The sequence below is a fragment of the Phoca vitulina genome, unplaced genomic scaffold (assembly GCF_004348235.1).
Source record: "Phoca vitulina isolate PV1807 unplaced genomic scaffold, GSC_HSeal_1.0 scaffold52, whole genome shotgun sequence".
NCBI classification, from domain to species: Eukaryota; Metazoa; Chordata; class Mammalia; order Carnivora; family Phocidae; genus Phoca; species Phoca vitulina.
In genome coordinates, this window is record NW_022589755.1 from 7,148,870 (window position 1) to 7,167,532 (window position 18,663).

The 18,663-nt window shown below is 50.4% G+C and overlaps 1 protein-coding gene across 1 annotated transcript; it reads right to left on the reverse strand.

The window, feature by feature from the left end:
• Positions 1 to 8,250: 8,250 nt before the first annotated feature.
• On the reverse strand, positions 8,251 to 17,008 carry FUT2 (fucosyltransferase 2). Its single transcript, XM_032388356.1, has 2 exons — positions 16,931 to 17,008; positions 8,251 to 9,275 (listed from the first exon to the last, which is right to left on the reverse strand). Exon 2 carries the CDS (start codon positions 9,271 to 9,273, stop codon positions 8,251 to 8,253), a length of 1,023 nt encoding a protein of 340 aa, XP_032244247.1. The 5' UTR covers positions 9,274 to 9,275; positions 16,931 to 17,008.
• Between the last annotated feature and the right edge of the window lie 1,655 nt (positions 17,009 to 18,663).

Below are 18,663 nucleotides of genomic sequence, written 5' to 3' on the forward strand. Positions count from 1 at the left end.
CAAAAGGAGCTAGGCTTTTTTTTTTTTTTTTGGGGGGGGGGGGGAGCTAGGCTTTTGAGGCAGAGGGAGATCCCTATTTGGGTTTCTTATTACTGAATAACAAGCCACCCCCAAACTTAGAGTCTTAAAATAATAACTATTTATGATCACTCCCAATTTCATGGGTTGACTGGCTCAGCAAGGCAATTCTTTGGCATCATATGACTAGGGCTGCAGTCATCGTAGGGTCCAAGTGGGCTGGACCATCCAAGATGGCTCAGACATGTCTGGAGCCTTGGCAGGAATGGCTAGTATGTTGGAGCCAGCCGGGCTGTGGTCTCTCCGGCAGGGTAACCGGACTCCCTACACGGTAGCTCAGGGTCCCCCAAAGCGAGCATTACTGCAGCAGGAAGCAGAAGTTGCCAGTCTCATAAAGACCAAGCTTGGAACTGGCCCAGTGTCACTTGCACTATGCTCCATTGGTTAATGCAAGTCGGGCTGGCAGAAGATGGGAGGGGGCTACAAAGATGTAGGAATCTTGGAGGCATGGTCATTGGGGACCATATATGGAGACTCCGCCACACCCCTCTCATCAGTCATGAAGAGAGGGCGGGACATAGACTGTGGGCACCTTGAGCCCCAGGGCAGTCCTGGGAAGAAGGTCACAGAGGAAGCCCATAAGCAGCAAAATCTTGTAAAATATAGGCTTTATTATTATGCAGGTGTGGGGAAGCTGATATATCAGAATGACCGCAATTGAAAAGATCCTTTACTGGGGTACCTGGGTGGCTCAGTCAGTTTGGTGGCTGACTCTTGATCTCAGCTCAGGTCTCAATCTCAGGGTCGTGAGTTCAAGCTCCACACTGGGCTCCACACTGGACGTGGAGCCTACTTAAAAACAAAAAAACAAACAAGATAGTTTGTTATTCTCACAGATCCCCAAAGAAGGGGGTGTGCCAAGCCATGCACGGCCACCTGGGGAAGTGCCAAGGTAGTCAGGAGGCAGGGGGGGAGAGGGGAGCCCTGAGCAAGAGTCTTTGTTGTGGTTTCTCAGTGAGGGAACAGGGGAGGCAGGGTAAGCTGGCTTAAGATTGTCTAGTATGAATGATTTCACCTGGCTCTGGGGTGTAGGGACCATCCCTAGTTGTCTGGAACGAGGTCCTGCAGTGATGAGGCCGAGGAATCATGGCCCGGAGGAGTATACAAGCTCATAAAGGAAATGGTTGGGGGTCTGGGCTCTGGACTGGTTGGTTTGCATATGCAAAGCATGCTCCTGGGTGAGTCCTTTATTATCTCTGGGAATTGGCTAGCCCTGGGAGGGAGGGGCAGTCCCTCCAGATGTCAAAGCACCAGAAATATGGGAAATAAAAAGCCATAATGAATGCGGAGAGCACACAGAAGATGGGGAGCGGGGGGACCTGAGTGCAGAGAGCTGGGAAGAGGGATCTAGATCTATCTGAGGGGACCTGGGTGGGCCATCCACAGTATCCACTACAGGTGGAAAAGGACAGCAGATCAGTGACGTGCGACAGTACCCAGAGCCAGTGACTGCCCCTCGTCTGGGGCTGTCCGTTTGCTCATGGGTCCAGTGAGGATGAGATGTTCACTGAGCCCTACAGCCCAATGAGGATGAGATGTTCACTGAGACTTCCCATGAGCTGGACCTGACGTGGGAGACATGCTGACAAATAATCACCCTTATGAGCTGCGAATCCACGATTCTAGTTCCTCCATGGGCATTAGAGAGTCATGAGAGAACAGGTAAGGGAGGGAGAGATCTCTACCATGAGGCAAAGGCAGTCTTTGGAGTCTTCTGACCAGTCAGGGAGGTGTCGGATGGGCGCTTTAAATCAGATTCATGAGTCCATAGCCTGTGCCCTCGGAGTTGAAAAACAGAGCCTCAGTCTCTGCTCTGGTGAAGCTCAGACATTTGCACAGAGAGAGTACCAGTGCAGGGTGATAAGGATTTTCACGGCAGAGGTGCCATGACTCCTAGAAAGTACCAGAAGCCGTGGGGAATGGGTAGGGCAGTCAGAGGAACAGCCTGAGGAACCTTGTGAGGTCAGGGCTGCTGGAACAAAAGGTGGGTGGTGTGGCTGCCCCAGATTTTGGGGCTGGACGCGGGTGGCAGTTGGGGCCTGCAGGCACCTTTCTGTCAGGCTGAAAATTGGGGGTAAAGGGGCGCCATCAGCCCTGGAAAGATCAGGAAGGGGTGTGGTGGTGCTTCTGTCTGTCTCCATCTTGGCCCAACTCTGAGCTTGTGACCCTCTGTCCCCATGTCTCCTGTGTCCAGGGGAGGGCAGCTCCAGAGGGAGTCAGGCCGAGGGGTGGCAGCTAAGGAATTCTCTGGTAGGTGGAGATTTGAAAGACAGGCACAGGCTTGGGTAGAGTGTGCATGTTTGAACCCAGCAATGGAGAGAAGGACTTGGGCCCTACACTCCCTACCACCTGTCACCCAACCCTTCTCCACACATCCCAGTTGCTCCCTCCTGTCCCCCAGGGAAAGGGCTGCACCGCCCCCAAAGGCTGGACCAAAGGGGGACACAGGAAGACGGGGAGTACCATGTTGCCATCCCAGGAGCTCAGTAGACACATGAGAAAGACCAAGAATACATTAAACAAATGACCAAAATTATCAATTTTCTTTTTTTTTTTTTAAGATTGTATTTATTTACTTGAGAGAGAGAGAACATAGAGGGAGAGGGAGAAGCAGACTCCCCACTGAGCAGGGATCCTGATGTGGGGCTCGATCCCAGGACCCCAGGATCATGACCTGAGCCAAAAGCAGACATTTAACTGAGCCACCCAGGTGCCCCTATCAATTTATCTTATAGACATAATCTCCAGAAGGTTGCATTGAGTAGCCTGGAGAATATACTGGTTTTTCTTTCTCCTCCTCCCCCACCCCTCCCCGTTTCTCCGGCCCTCCCTGTCTCTTTCTCCCTCCCTTCTCTGTCTATGTCTATGTTACCACATACCCTGCTTAGTGGGGAGTCTGCTTCTCCCTCTCCCTCTGCTGCTCTCCCTGCTTGTGCTCTCTCAAATAAATAAAATCTAAAAAAAAAAAAAAAAAAAGGACACAGTCATATTGGATTAGGATCCACCCTAATGATCTTATCTTGACTACATTTTCAAAAACCCTACTTCCAAATAAGTTGCATTCACAGATCCTGGGGGTCAGGACTTCAACATAATCCCTTTTGGGAGACACAATTCAGTTCATAACAGGTGCCACTCTGAGCAGATGAACCAGCCTCAAGTTCTTTATGAAATATTACTGCCCTCTCCTAGTTCAGGCCCCTGCTGGCTTGTAATATAAAGCAATGTATGTTTAAGACCATAAATATCTGAAGCATATGGACCAGATTAGCTTTACTCTGTCTGCAATTGATTAAAAAAAAAATCTGGAGAATGGGGATGGTATGATGTCCTAGAGGGTGCAAGATACAGAATAGGAGGCAGATGATAGTGCTGTGTTTGCAGGACCCCAAATAAAACTCTATACTAGGTTATGAATCAGGTGTCTTGTGAGCCTGCAGTTAAGAGCCAGGAATCAGTGTGAGCTCTCTAGGAAGATGTTCATTTTATTAATTGTTCTATGGTTACTGTTTTTTGGGGGGTTGTGTATTGGTTAAGAAACTGGGCACCTGGCTGGTTCAGCTGGTAGAGCGTGGGACTCTTGATTTGGTGGTCGTGAGTTTGGGCCCCACATTGGGTGTAGAGGTTACTTTATTTTTTTTTAATATTTTATTTATCTATTTATTTGAGAGAGAGAGAGAGAACAAGCAAGGCGAGTGGCAGGCAGAGGGAGCGGGAGAAGCAGGCTCTCCGCTGAGCAGGGAGTCTGATGCCAAGCTCAATCCCAGGACCCTGGGATCATGACCTGAGCCGAAGGCAGACGCCCAACCAACTGAGCCACCCAGGCGCCCCTAGAAGTTACTTTAAAAAAATAAAATGGAAATCCCCCTGAAGGGGGAATCACTAAAAAAAAAAAAAGAAAGAAAGAAACCTTTGCCCACCTCAAGGTCATGAAGCTTTTCTCCCATGTTTTATTCTAGAAGCTTTATGCTTTTTTTTTTTTTTATAGATTTTATTTATTTTTTTGACAGAGAGACACAGCGAGAGAGGGAACACAAGCAGGGGGAGTGGGAGAGGGAGAGAGAGAAGCAGGCTTCCCGTTGAGCAGAGAGCCCGATGCGGGGCTCGATCCCAGGACACTGGGATCATGACCTGAGCCGAAGGCAGACGCTTAATGACTGAGCCACCCAGGTGCCCATAGAAGCTTTATGCTTTTAGCTTTCACATTTTGGTCTGTGATCCATCTTGAATTAATGTTTGTGAACAGGAGGAGGAAGGAGTCAAGTTCACCTTTTCTATGTGGATATTGGATTGCTTCCATTGATTGAAAAGCTCTTTTGTCCTTCACCTGAACTGTGTTGATGCCTTTGTCATAAATCAAGTGACCATATGTATGTGGTCTATTTCTGGACTCTTTGTTGGATTCCATTTGTCTTTTATGCCGGTACAACTTTGTCAAGGTAACATTAGCTTTATGGTGAATATTGAAATCTGGTAATCTCTCTGGTCTCTTTACCTCACTTCGGCCATGACTTCACTGGTCCACCATCGTGGCTTGCTGATAGTGAAAATCAGTCAGATTCATTCTTCAAGGCATATGTTCAATATAGTCTTTACATCATAGCTTTCTTGGCATTGTGATACAGAATTACACACACACACACACACTTTTTTTTTTTTAAGTAGGCTTCAACTCATGACCCCAAGATCAAGAGTTGCACACTCTACCAACTGATCCAGTCAGGCGTCCCCTAGTTTATTTTGAAAGAGACTTTTGTAGGTGTCTAGGCAAAGATGGTGGTGACTTGGATAGAGTGGTGATGGTAGAGGAGGGAAAGAAGGTCCAATTCAAGATATATTTTGAAGGTAAAGCCAACAGAACTTGCCAGTAGATGGAATGTGAAAGGAAGAATCTAGAGTAAGTTGAGTTTTTGGTCGAAGTGAATGCATAATGCCATTTACTGAGATGGGGATGGGCAGGGGAAGATTTGGGTGGTTGGAATCGAGGGGAGATGTTGTCATGGCCATCTTTGGAAATGACCACCAACCGTGATGTTGTTTTAATTTAGCACCATGTAAAATGTGCCCCCCTGCAATACATTGAAAACGTACATCAAAAGAGAGAATGCCAAATTTTTTTTTTTTTTTTAAAGATTTTATTTATTTATTTGAGAGAGAGAGTGAGCACGAGAGGGGGGAGCGGGAGAGGGAGAAGCAGACTCCCCACTGAGCAGGGAGCCCGATGCGGGACTCGATCCCGGGACTCCAGGATCATGACCTGAGCTGAAGGCAGTCGCCCAACCAACTGAGCCACCCAGGCGCCCGAGAGAATGCCAAATTTATATGCAAAATAATTAAGGATTTATTTATTTATTTTTAAATGGCAAAACCTGGTCCGGCAACCATCATCCATCCCAGCTGTATAAAATCACACTGGGGGCACCTGGCTGGCTCAGTGGGTAGAGAGTGTGATTCTTGCTCTCAGGGTCGTGAGTTCAAGCTCCATGGAGCCTACTTAAAAAAATAAAATAAAATCTAAAATCAGACTGGAAATTTGAATGAGTTAAATAGCTATTGAGGAAGAGACCTATCAGCATACTAAGTATTGTGGCACCCATTCCATGGGCACTAAGCCAAAAGAAAGGGACTCCAAGAGAACCATCTGGAGAGACTGTGGGGGCCTGCAAGGTGTGAGGTGGTCATTAGAGCACAAATATTCTGGGGTATGTGGATGGGTTGTTCTTGACATTGGGTGTGACCACTTGACTTGCTTCAGCCACTGAAACGTGAGTGGCAAACTTTTTTCCCCGTATACTCAATTTTGGAGCATCTTCCCGATCCTTATGTTCTTTTTTAAATTTTTATTTATTTAAATTTTGTTTATTTTTAAAAAGATTTATTATTTATTTGAGAGAGAGAGAGAACATAGAGGGAGAAGGAGAAGCAGAATCCCCACCAAGCAGAGAGCCCAACATGGGGCTTGATCCCAAGACCTTAAGATCATGACCTGAGCCAAAGGCAGCCGCTTAACCAACTGAGACACCCAGGCGTCCCCCCAATCCTTATATTCTTTTATTACCTTCTTTTCAGACCAACTCCCTTACAAACATAGTGGCCATGTTTGTATTGTGACCTCTCCGCATGGCCTCAGGTAATTGGCCCATGGTGAATGCTTGACTCAAACATCACTCTGATTGAGGCATCAAGATTGTCTCTTTCAAGATTGTGAAACTGGCAGAGAAACACTAGGAGTCTCTGTTGAGCACTTGAAATGAGACCCCAGCACCACTTTTTGCTAGGACTGTTAGTTTGCTAGGAATGTTATAGTAGCCTTTTCCCTGGTCTCTGCCCCTCTCTTACCCCTACAGCCCTTCCTCTGCATAGCAGCCAGAGAAGTCCACACAGCAAATCAGATTGTGTTATTCCCCTAATTAAGACCCTCTGATGGCTTCCCCTTGGTCTTAGAATAAAACCCAAAGTCCTTGCCATGGTCCACAAGGCCTTTCACAGTCAACCCTGTTAACTTCTCTCCCACCTCTGTCTCCATGTGTTCCAGCCACGCTGGTCTGGTTCCGCTCTCATGTGTAACTAGATTCCCCCTGACACAGGGCCTTTGCACGTGTGATCTCAAGTCAGGTGGGGATGTCCAAGTTTTGCCTAGGTTGTGCCAAAGTCATGAAAGTGTCTGCCAATATAGAGAATCATTGATTTAGTTTGTTTATCTCTGGCTGTATCACAGACGACCCCAAAACTTCACAGCATCAAACAATCTTATTGTTATGCTCACAGACTCTGTGAATCAGGAATGGAGATAGGGCTCCTCTCTGCGACATGTTGTCAGGAACCTCAGCTGGATGCCTGGCTGACTTAAACGACATGTGGAATCATATCTGATGCCTACGCTGAACGACTTGAAGTTGACCTCAGCTAAGACTGCTGATTGTAGCACCTACCCGTGGCCCCGGAGTTGGGTTGGGCTTCCTCATAGCATGGGGGCTGCTTCCATGATGCTGATGACTGAGGGGATGCTCCACCTGAATTCCACAAAAATGCAGCTGCATGAGGCCTCAGCCAACACTGCATGGAGCAGAGAGCCACCCAGCTGACCTACAGGATTGTGGGAAATAAAAAATTGCTGTCATTTCAAGCCACTATGTTTTGTTAACACAACCTTTGCTAGTGGAGATCTTGTCTGTTAGCTGCACCACCACAGACATTTACAAAGAACAAATGGACTCTCTTCAAGTTCACTGAGCTGTGCTGGTCTCTTGAGTTCTTACCAGTAATCATCCTAAGCCCTAGGAAGCCAGGGTTGCAGAATTGGGGTGGGAGGTCTTAGATGCACACCAGCTACTGGCCAGTAGGGCGGCGCTCTTGTAAAAAGTGGGGAAAAGGTCTCCCGTCTGGGCAGACTAATTAGAAAACAGTGAGCCCTCTGGGTGGACACAGTCCCAGGAACACATAGCTTGGAGAGTAGGTTGTTGACTCTCCTAGAGTCCCACCTGCCTCCTTGGCCAAATGCCTTTGTGTAGTGAACAAGCCACACAATTCAGGGCTTCTCTGTTTTGTGTCACACCTTCTTCCTTGTTAAGAGCACCCATTTTCTTTCTGCAAGCCTCCACGTCTTTCAGAGGAGGCTGATCAACTCCCCAGCTGGAGGGGGCAAAGATTTATTGATCTGAAGCTAAGCCAATCCCAGGGTCTTATTCACCTTGCCCTATAACGGGTCATGTGGGCATGTGACACACTTCCGGTCAATGAGATATGCGGGGGTGGGAGGGGTGGTGGCAATGGCTGGAGGGCTTTGGAATCTTTCTCTCACTCTTCAAAAGGGACCCAAGAACGAAGCTCTTTTTCGCTTTCTCATGAAGAGGTTGTCTGCATGTGACACCCGGCTATGTGGCAGCCCTTCTGGGACCATGAGGGAGCCAGTCTGAGAGGAGTTGATGGCAGTTAAACAAGATGGATGGAACCGGGGTCACCGATGACATTGCTGGGCTGCTGACTTAACTAACCCCAGAGATGCACCAACCTCTGGTCCTGTTGTATGAGACACATAAATAGGTTGTTTAAACAAGTCAGTGACTTCCGATGCAAGACGGAAGTGTCCTGGTACATGTAACAATATGCTCCTCATGCCTTGGGAACTTGTCTCGGAGGCATGAAGGAGGAGGTGCCAAGCGCCGCCTAACATCAGTGCTTGAGTAGTGGGGAGAGGTCTGCATTGATCCCAATCCATTCCGGCAGGAAGGCTGCCTCTGGCTTAAAGATTTTGAGGAAGGGGGAGTCGGGCAGGGTGTAATTGGCCAGGTAGATGGTCTCTCCCCCGGTGAGGTAGGCGGCCCAGATCCCGAACGTCCCAATGGTCATGATGGTGTGATTACACTGCGTGAGCAGCGCGAAGTCCTTGGAGGGGGAGTTCTCTAGGCCATTGCCGGCGAATACCACGTCCCCCCGGGAGGCGTTGATGTTCTCCCGACACCAGGCCATGCCGTTGCTGGAGATCACAAAGATGGGGGAGTCGTAGCGGGCCCGGAACCAGTCCAGGGCCTGCTCTAGGTAGCCCCGGTCGGCGACCACGCCCTTCCACACCTGCGGCATGACGTGCACGTAGTCCCCCCGGCGCACGTGGACCCCCACGAAGGTGCTCGGCTGTCTCCCATTCACCTGCAGGCCCCGCAGAAACTTCTGGGCGTCCTCCCGCACGTGGTCGTGCAAGGTGAACTCCCGCAGGATCTCGTCTCGCAGGTGGTGGTAGAAGGTCCAGGAGCAGGGGTAGCCGGTGAGGCGCACGTACTCCCCCGGGATGTGGCGGTAGCGCTCCTCCATCCAGTCGTTCAGGTGGTAGTTCCGCCACGGGATCCTGCTGGCCGTGGCGCCGTGCAGGACCGGGAGGCTGATTCGGAAGATGGGGGCCAGCGTGCTGTGCATCTCGGCCGGGATGAAGGCCGGCCGCCCGTTCATCTTGGCCAGGGCGTACAGGGTGGCGTACTCCCCCATCTGGTTCCCCAGGCGGCCCATGGCATTGATCGTCCACATGCCCCTGGGTGGCTGGCTCGTGGGGTGTTCCGTCCTCGCCAAAACCAGCGTCTCAAAGTCCCATGTGGGGCGAATCTTCGATAGCCGCTGCTGAAGGTGAAATATGGTGGAAGCCGTGAAGATAAAGAGGATGAAGTGGGCCATGGGGAAGAAGAAAGGCACCTGACTGCTGAGCATGGCTGTCAGGGAAGGGAGAGCAGGGAATGTTAGCTCGGGGGCGGGGATGGAGGCCCTGGGGTGGTGCCTGAATGTGCAAGCGCAGTTGTGTGTGCAAACATCATGTGGGTGTATGTGCAGGTGGCTTTGCTGGGTCTGGGTCTCAAGGGGTGTGAATGCTCAGGTCCATGTATGGAGGTATGTCTCCAGAGTGTGTGATGGGAGTGTGTTTACACTGAGTTCATTTATTCCTATTTACATGTGTAGATATGAGTACACTGTGTGTATTGACACACGACATGTGCATTGTATGAGTGTGTGTGTGTGTGCGCGTGCATACGGGTATCTATACATTGTATACACATATGGGTGTGTGTGAATTTGTGTACAAATAATGGACATGTGTACATTGTATCGTATCAATGTATATATATCGTGTACATATGTGGGTGTGTACTCTAGATACAGTGTGGATATATATACACACATACACATTATGTATATATACATTATATGTTTAAATAAGGGTGTTTATAGCCTGAATATACATACGTGGGTGTCTATAGATAGGGGGTATAAGTGTATAAACCTACTATTTACTGGGCATCCAGTTCCTAGAGATGTCCATCTTTGCATGCCCTACCTATCTATATTCTCTTTGAAGGGAAATTGCCAAACCCATCCCAAATTCAACCACTTGGCCTGCCTATCCTCCTGGCCACAGCCAACTGAATGCAAGATAAACGCCAGGTTCCACGGTGGCTTCGCCATTTATTGGTCATGACAGGTTGTAGGCTGGCTCTGAAAGATGAGTTGGCCAATTCTCTCGTGAATATTTTTACTAAAAGGTCAGAAGGCAATCGATAACCTTCCCTGTGCAGGTGAGAGTTTGTTTTCTTCTCCCCTGGGTGTTGGGCACCCAGTTGAATTCAACAATTCAATCCAATTTTGACATTGTCTACCTGACTTAGTATCAGATCCAACAAGTTAAAGAGTTCAGTCCCACTTCATATACCAACTGCAAGTCCTGAGCCATTCATACTTCTTCTGACTGATAGGTTATAAATTGACCCCCTCCTGGGCGCCTGGGTGGCTCAGTTGGTTAAGCGACTGCCTTCGGCTCAGGTCATGATCCTGGAGACCCAGGATCGAGTCCCGCATCGGGCTCCCTGCTCAGCAGGGAGTCTGCTTCTCCCTCTGACCCTCCCCCCTCTCATGTGCTCTCTCTCATTCTCTCTCTCAAATAAATAAATAAAATCTTTAAAAAAAAATAAATAAATAAAAAATAAATAAATAAAAAAATAAATTGACCCCCTCCTTAGGTTTGATAAATTGCTAGAATGGCTCGCAATACTCAGGAAGGCACTTTACTTACATTTACCAGTTTATTATAAAGGAGACAAATGAATAACCAGAAGAAGTACATAGGGTAAGATCCAGAAGGAGCTTCTGTCCCCATGGACCACCTTCCTGGCTCATGGGTGTGTTTGCCAACTCAGAGGCTCTCTGAAACCCATTTAGGGCTTTTATGGAAGTTTCATTATGTAGACACGATTGATTAAATCATTGGTCACTGGTAATTAACTTAATCTTCAGTACTTCTCCCCTCCCTAGAGGTTGGGGGCTGGAGATGAAAGTTCCAATCTCTTCATTAAGCTTGGTTTTTCTGGTGACCAGATGCTGAAGCTATCTAGGGGCATATGAAGAGTCACCTCATCAGAGCAAAAGACACTCCTATCACCCTATCACTCAGGAAATGCCAAGGATTTTACGAGCCATGTGCCGGAGCTAGGGACAAAGACCAAATATCACTGTAGGAGACTACAGCAGGTGATGCTGAGAGAGGAGGTGTTGGAGTGGCTGGGACATGTCAGATGCAGCCTGAAGCAGAGGCAGCCAGTAACAGAGAGACACCTGAAGACCTGTGCAGAGACGTAAAGAGAACTGGCCAAGAAAACCCAGAGAAAATCCCCTTGTATTTGAACAAGTATACAACCTGTTCTTTTCAACTCTAGTTACAACGGGAATTAGTTCTAGGAGTGGGGTGGTTGCACTGGACAGACCTTCTGAGAACACATGGGATTTACTGTGGTATCATAGGAGGTAGGGGCATTCCCCATCCCAGGCCATACAACTTGGGCCAGTGATTTACGGAGCAAAGCAGTTAATTAAGCTCCTTCCTGGGACCCCTTGGAACAAAGTAAAGGCCCCAGAAGGATAGGGTTTGAAGATATGGTTGTTGAGCTCAAGCCAAACAGTTGACAGTGAAAGAAAGCAGGGAATGAATTGGTGCTGACTCCCAATTATGTGGCTAGAAGCCAGTAAAGGACAAGCAGAGCAAGCATTGTTTAGGATGATCACAGTTAATGCTTTATTGTTGCTAAAGACTGCATCCAGGAATGACTGATGGGCTTTGTCATTCCGCAGTCTAGGCTGGAACAACACCTGCACCATGCTGCCACAGTAAAAGTCCAGGTTTGGCCACTGATCTACTTTGGAATCGGAATAATGGGAATGGGGATATGTGGGAGGAGTCAAAAGAATGAGACCCTTCTGCTTCCCCAGCTCTTTCCAAGACTTTCCTCCTCCTTCCCTGTGCATGTGAGGTTCCCACCCATTCTTTTTAAAACTCTTCCTCATAAGCAGGCTTTAATCAAAGCATATCCTGGAGGTCCTGCACAAAGGTACATTCGAGATGAAAGGTTTCTGGTTGACTTGGTGCATGGCTTGGGTTCCTGGTAAAAGTACTGAACCAAGTGGCCATTAAGAAGAGAACACTGGGGCTAAACCAGGTGTGACCTGGTTTAACCTGGGAAGCTGCCAGAAGCTATGCAGGTATGGTCCTTAATGATTAATTATGGCTGATAAAAGTTGGCACAGGATCTAATTAAGCAATATCCCTGTTTCTAAGTCACTGCCATCCTCATAGCCTATTAAGATTACATGCATTGTCTTTCTTTTGTTCAAGATTTTATTTATTTGAGAGAGAGACAGACAGACAGAGATAGCGACAGAGAGCATGAGTGGGGAGGAGAGGGAGAAGCAGCTGAGCAGGGAGCCTGATGCGGGGACTCGATCCCAGGACCCTGAGACTGTGACGTGAACCCAAGGCAGGCACTTAACCGACTGAGCCACCCAGGCGCTCTGCATTATTTTTCTAGAAGAAACTCAGGTTTGTCCACTAGATGCCTGGATTTGAGTTAAACCAACTCAGGTGGGGGTCTGGGCCCCTTGGGTCATCACCAGATGTTGAGCCTAACCTGAAATGAACTCCTGGGAGGTACAATCTCCTCTCACCCCATTCATCTTGAATGAAAGGAGCCAGAGAAGCTGGACTTGCTGAATAAAGTTCACTTCACAACTCAGCTGATGCTCAGGAGAGTCTCAGTCTTACTGGTCAAAAGTTCCAGATCAGGGGCGCCTGGGTGGCTCAGGTGGTTAAGCAACTGCCTTCGGCTCAGGTCATGATCCTGGAGTCCCGGGATCGAGTCCCACATCGGACTCCCTGCTCAGCAGGGGGTCTGCTTCTCCCTCTGATCCTCCCGCTCTCATGCTCTCTGTCTCCCATTCTCTCTCTCAGATAAATAAATAAAAAATCTTAAAAAAAAAAAAAAAGTTCCAGATCAGGGGCGCCTGGGTGGCTCAGGTGGTTAAGCGTCTGCCTTCGGCTCAGGTCATGATCCCAGGGTCCTGGGATCGAGCCCCGCATTGGGCTCCCTGCTTAGCAGGAAGCCTGCTTCTCTCTGTCCCACTCCCCCTACTCGTGTTCCCTCTCTCTCTCTTTCTCTCTGTCAAATAAATAAATAAAATATTAAAAAAAAAAAAAACAGGCCCTACATTTTTGCTCACCCAACCCATAGACCTTGTGTGTTATGTGTTGGATTGTGTCTTTCTGCGGAAGGTATACTGGAATCCTAACTCCTGTTACTGCAGAATATGACCTTATTTGAGACAGGGTCTTTACAGAAGTGACCGAGTTAAAACGAGGTCATCCTAAGGTGGACTCTAATCCAACAGGACTGGTGTCTTTATAAAAAAAAAATCTAAACTAAAACACAGCCCACGGTGTATCGTATGATATTGGTCCAAGGCTGGCCTCTTTATTGCCAGCTCATGATGTGTGGGCATGGGTGGTGTGGCTCAAGAGACTCATCTGTACCAAGCAGATTCTCTCCCTTGCGAATTTGAAGTCAGAAGCACAGAGAAGGTGGCCGGTTGGTGGTGGGGCTGGTGGCTAAAGGGCCTATTAGGGCCACGTGCAGCCATGTTGAGCCATATCTAAGATGGACCAGGGAAATCCATAAGCACATTGAATTCGATCCTGAGAATAAAAAGGAAGAGGATCCTGAGGGAAAAATGGAAAGTATGACTGGGACCCTGATGGTTTCCTGGTTCCTGTCTCCTCGAGGCCACTTGCGCTTACATTCATGTCCAGGTCCCAACACGATTCCTCAAGACCCCGCCCCCGATGCTGGGTAGAAGGAACTGTCTGGAGACTGGGAAGCAGGAGGAAGCTGGGGAAAGGAGGGGCCACCCCAGGTAGGAGGAGGGAGAGCTCCCCCCGGAGTGGCCTCGTGCCTTCTTCCCACTTCTTCTGGGTGTTTCTCTCTTCCTTTCGCCAACTAGATTGTGAGTCTTCGAAGGGCAAGGAGTCGACTTAGCTCCTCTGTCTAGTTCCGAATTTGCCAAGAACAGGACGTGGGACAACAGGGGCCAAGGGAAATGCTTGTGGGAAGGCAGAAGGATGGAGGGAAGCAAGGAAGGGAGGGAGGAAGGGGGGAAGGAGAGAGGAGAGAAATGGAAAAAGAGACAGGAAAAGAGAAAGAGAGGGAACTAGACCGAGAGGAACACAGGGACAGAGCCAGAGAGAGAGAGAGCAGGAAGAGAGATAGACAAGGAGAGATGGAGATACAGAGAGAAAGATGGAGACAGGGAAAGAGAGAGGGAGAAAGAAAGAGAGACAGGGAGAAAGAGAGACAGGAACAGAAAAACCACAAGAGAGACAGAGAGAGTGAGAGACGGAAAGAGAGGGAGAGAGAAATAAGGCAGATGGGGTGGATCTGCCCGCACTCAGTCCAGCTCTGGCCCCTGTTCTGTCCCAATTCTGTGTCTCCAAGTGAGTCTCTGTCCGGATCATTCAGTCCCAGTCTCCTGATCACACACACAGCTCCGTGAAGGAAGGGACAGCGTTGGTCTTATTCCCTCCGTATCCCCGGCAGCCCACAGCCAACGGGGCTCGACACATAGTAGGTGCTCAAGAAATGTATGCAGAAGGCATGTGGGTCTGTCTCCACCTGTCAAGACCCAGTCGGACTCCATCTGTTGCTTTTCCTCCTCGCAGCAAGTGTCTGCCAGCATCTCCCTGCCTTGAGTTCCTCTCTCTCTCTCTCTTTTTTTTTTTGGTTTTTGAATCCATTTCCCGGCACCAAGTAGGTAAAGAGATGAATACTGGAAGGACGACCTTCACAATCAAACCTCTTAATTTCTGGGCTGGCCCTGAATATCCCCTCGAAATATGTTTACAGCAGACAGAAAGACAAGAAGGCTAGTTTTGTTTGGGTAAAAAGGAAGACAGAATGTTCTAGAACAGCATCTCTCAGCTTCCTTGGTGGTTTCCTGCTTCCTCCCTCGGGAAGAGGGAGGGTCACTGTTGAGAGGCCTAAGGGAAGCACCTGCAGACCTTGACCCCCTGTCCCTGAGCGAGGCTGTGGGGAGAGGAAGGAGGGAGGCTTACAGGGTGAAGGAAACCCAGTGTCTGGGAGTGGGGCGTGGATCTGGAGAGAAGCTCAGGGGAGTGCGGTCATTAGCCTCATGTTGGCTATGTGACTTTGACCAAGGGCCTTTACTTCTCAGTGTTGTCATCCAAAAATTGGGGATAATAATATTTCTCCTCAGGGCTGTGTGAGCACAACATGGGTTAGGAAATCTGAACTGAATGCTTAAGAGCATGGGCCAATCCTGCAGGTCAGTGCAAACACGCCTTGAAAGCAAAGGCAAAGTGAGTCTCAGGGACTAGTCAGAGAGGGGTCCAGGGGGCAAGCCTGGGGAAAGGCCAGGGCTGGGGCGTGGAGCTGGGCACAGGGAGATTTGGGGAAATGCCAACAGCCAACCAGCCAACCGCTGGGAGTCTGCATGAAAAGCAAGGCTGCTTGGGGTAAGTGGGAGGAGTCTGCCTTCCCCCTAGTCCTGGAGAGCAGAAAATCCACCTCCTTATCTGTCCTCAGTCCCTGCAGCGGCATCAGGCACTTCAGGCCAGCCAAGGAGGGAGGGGCAAGAGGAGGGGTCAAGGGGCGCCTGGGTGGCTCAGTCGGTTCGGCTCAGGTCATGATCCCCGGGTCCTGGGATGGAGCCCTGCGTCTGACTCTCTGATCAGTGGTGAGCCTGCTTCTCCCTCTCCCTCTGCCCCTCCGCTCTAGCTCCTGCTCACTCTCTCTTGCTCTCTATCTCAAATTGAAAAAAAAAAAAGAGGAAGGGTCAAGCGCCCTTCCTCCATCCAGGTCCCCTGGCGGCCGTCCCTTGGGCGATCGCAGCAGGAGGATTGGAGAATAGAAAGGGGCCCCAACTTTGAAGGAGGAGCCCAGCCTGCAGGTCCCTCAGAAAAATGGGGCCACCAATATCTGCCCATAATTACTTTTAAACTCTCTCGGTCTCATATCCCAGGCTGAGACTCGTCCTCTCTGTCCTCTCCCCTCTGGAGCCTGGCCCCAGGCGCCTCGCTCCCCCCCCCCCCCGCCCCGTCCCCACCCCCAGAGCTGGCCGGGCCCCCTCCTCAGCTCACAGCCCTCCCAGGGCTTCCCATCCCCCACTCAGCCAGGTTTTGCTACCAAGAAATAACTCCCTCTCCCACGTCCCCAGGCCCAGTGGTCACACTCTTGATTTGCGTGTCCGTCCCTTCCGCTCGGAAAACTCCTCCCTAGCACTTCCCAGCCTCTCGCCCAGGTAATCCCAGATCACCCAGTGCAGTCCCCTCCCTACAGCTCTGGGCATTGCAGGTTTGTCCTATCCTTCCCATCGCCCGGAATTCACAGTGTAAGCGCGGCTCTGGGGAAGGGCTTGGGACACAGATGTGAGGCCACCACTTTGATGTCCCCAACTTGATTCCCAGGACGGGAACGGAAGGGGTGACTGGGAGCCAGGGATCCCTGGGGCCATGGTGGGCCGGGGGGTGGGGGCGGCGGCTCGGGGGCTCTGAGGACCCCGGGGTCCTGTGGTTGGGTCCTGCGTCCGTCCCGGGGGTGGGGGAGCAGAGCCCGAGAAGCGACCAGGAAACTTTAGTACTATAGGCTCGTCCCCGGCCTCTGGGGTCGGCACAGTGATTCTCAGGTAGGTTCCAGGAAACGGGTGAAGGGAGGGAGGGAGTTGGAAGCCTGGGGCGGGGGAGGGGCGAGTGGGGGTGATGGAGGAGGGTGGGGGTTGAGCTATCAGATCAGTTAGGAGGGAAGGTGAGGGGAGCCGAGTGGGGCAGCGTCTGGGGGGCTGGAGGCAGAGGACGGGGACGCCTGGGCTGTGAGGGATGGACCCTCTGCCTCCGGAGACTCGGGGGTGAGGGCATCCCAGAGGGGATCCCTGAGTTCAAGTGTGTCCCCGCTCCTGCCCCGTGCGCGCGCGTGCGAATGTGTGTGCGCGCCCTCGCCCGCGTGCTGCGGGTAGGGGAGAGCCCCCCCTCGCCGTCTCTCACCTGGTTCTGGCTGCAGGAATCCGGGGAGCCGCCGACGTGGTTGCTCAGCGAGCAGATCAGCGTGCTCCCTCCCCTGAGGTCGACTCCTTACTCAGAAATCTGAACTTCCAGCACTCTGTCCGGAAAACCCCGCCCAGGATCTACCTGGCCTTCCAGAGCCGTAGGGGGGCGGGGTGGCTGGGCCTGGGGAGCCAGGTGTGCCCGGCGCCCGGCCTTCTCCCTCCCCACGTGACTGCTGGGAAGCTGGCCAGGAAGATGGAGGGGGAGGAGGAGGAGGACCGAGTCCCGCGGGGCCAGGCTCTTCCCGATTCAGTCCTCTCAGGGTCCTGCTTTTATTTATCTTGGCAACACCAGTAGCATTTACGTGGTCTATCAATCTCATTCCATCCTCACAATTCGGTGAGGTCGACCCTCTCAGCAGCGCTACGGTCCAGAGGGGGATACCGAGGCACAGACAGGTGAAGTAACTTGCTCAAGGGCACACAGCTAGGCAGTCAGACAAGCTAGAATTCGAAACCAGGCAGGCCGGAATCTTGGAAAACACCTGGCGAATACCAACTCTTCTCCCTTTCCCTTCTTTCAAAAAACGAGAATCCCCTAATAGTACGTCAGCCGGCCAGGCTATGCGGGTCTACCGCTGCCGAAACTCAAATGCAGGATCGACGAGGAATTTTGCGGGGGAGGGATGAGGCGGGCACCTCCAGAGCCCCCAACATTCCTAACGCTGAAAGAGGGACGAGCAGCCCCTCCCGGCCCCTCAGGGAGGCGACAGGAGGCTCGCTGCACCGTCTCTAAATCTCACACTTCGCTTCGCTGCAAAAAAAAGAATCTGAATCTGATCAAGCCTCACAGTGTGATCACCAGCTTTCACAAAACAGGAGGATAGAGTTGCCGGTGAATGGACACCACGAGGGTCCAAGTCCAGAAGCCAAGTCCAGAATGTGGGACAGTCTACAGGACCCTATGAGCCGGTTTCCCCAACATTGGGGAAAAAAGAAAAAAAGAAGCAAAGGGAGCCTTCTAATATGCACAAAGCAGATCCTGGGCTCAGAAATGTATAAACGGATTTTTTTTTTTTTTTTTTTTTTTTTTTACCTGTATGGATGTCTGAACGGATATCCAAAAGTCACGGGGATGCGGGACACATCTGCCCTATGTAATGTTTAGCAGCCTCGGTCCTCAGTCACTAAATGCTGCAGTAACATCAGACAACCACTGTGACAATTAAAAATGCCCCACAGATGCCCAGAATGCCCCCCGCCTGGGACAGTACTCCCCAACTGAGGACTGCTGATCTACCCCTTCAGCAGGACCAGCGGCTGGTAAAAGCTTAACAACCAGCTCCATTGGGGGCGGGGGATCCCTGCTTAGTGGCATTTGCCAATTTCCGTGGTATAAAGACCCCACCCCCCAGCCAATTTCAAGCAACCAACACAGACATCACACCAAACTGCAAAGAGATGCACAGAACACTGATATATAATACCCAGTAAACAGATACAGTAGATAACCTCAAGAGATAGTAGTACTGGACTGTAAAAAATAGTCAGGGCATGAGGAATTTTGAGCCTTCATTGCCTTTGGTTTGATATAATGTATTCACTTGTGATACATTTTAATTCTAGGTAATGCCTGTGCTTAAAAACCAGCCCGGAAACTTAACCATTGGCTCTCTCTCTCTCTCTCTCTCCCCCTCTCTCGGTATGTGCTGACCCCAGCACACACTGCTTGGG

Coding starts and splice junctions, on each gene's coding strand:
- FUT2 (XM_032388356.1), bottom strand. CDS start 9,273: ATGCTCAGCAGTCAGGTGCCTTTCTTCTTCCCCATGGCCCACTTCATC.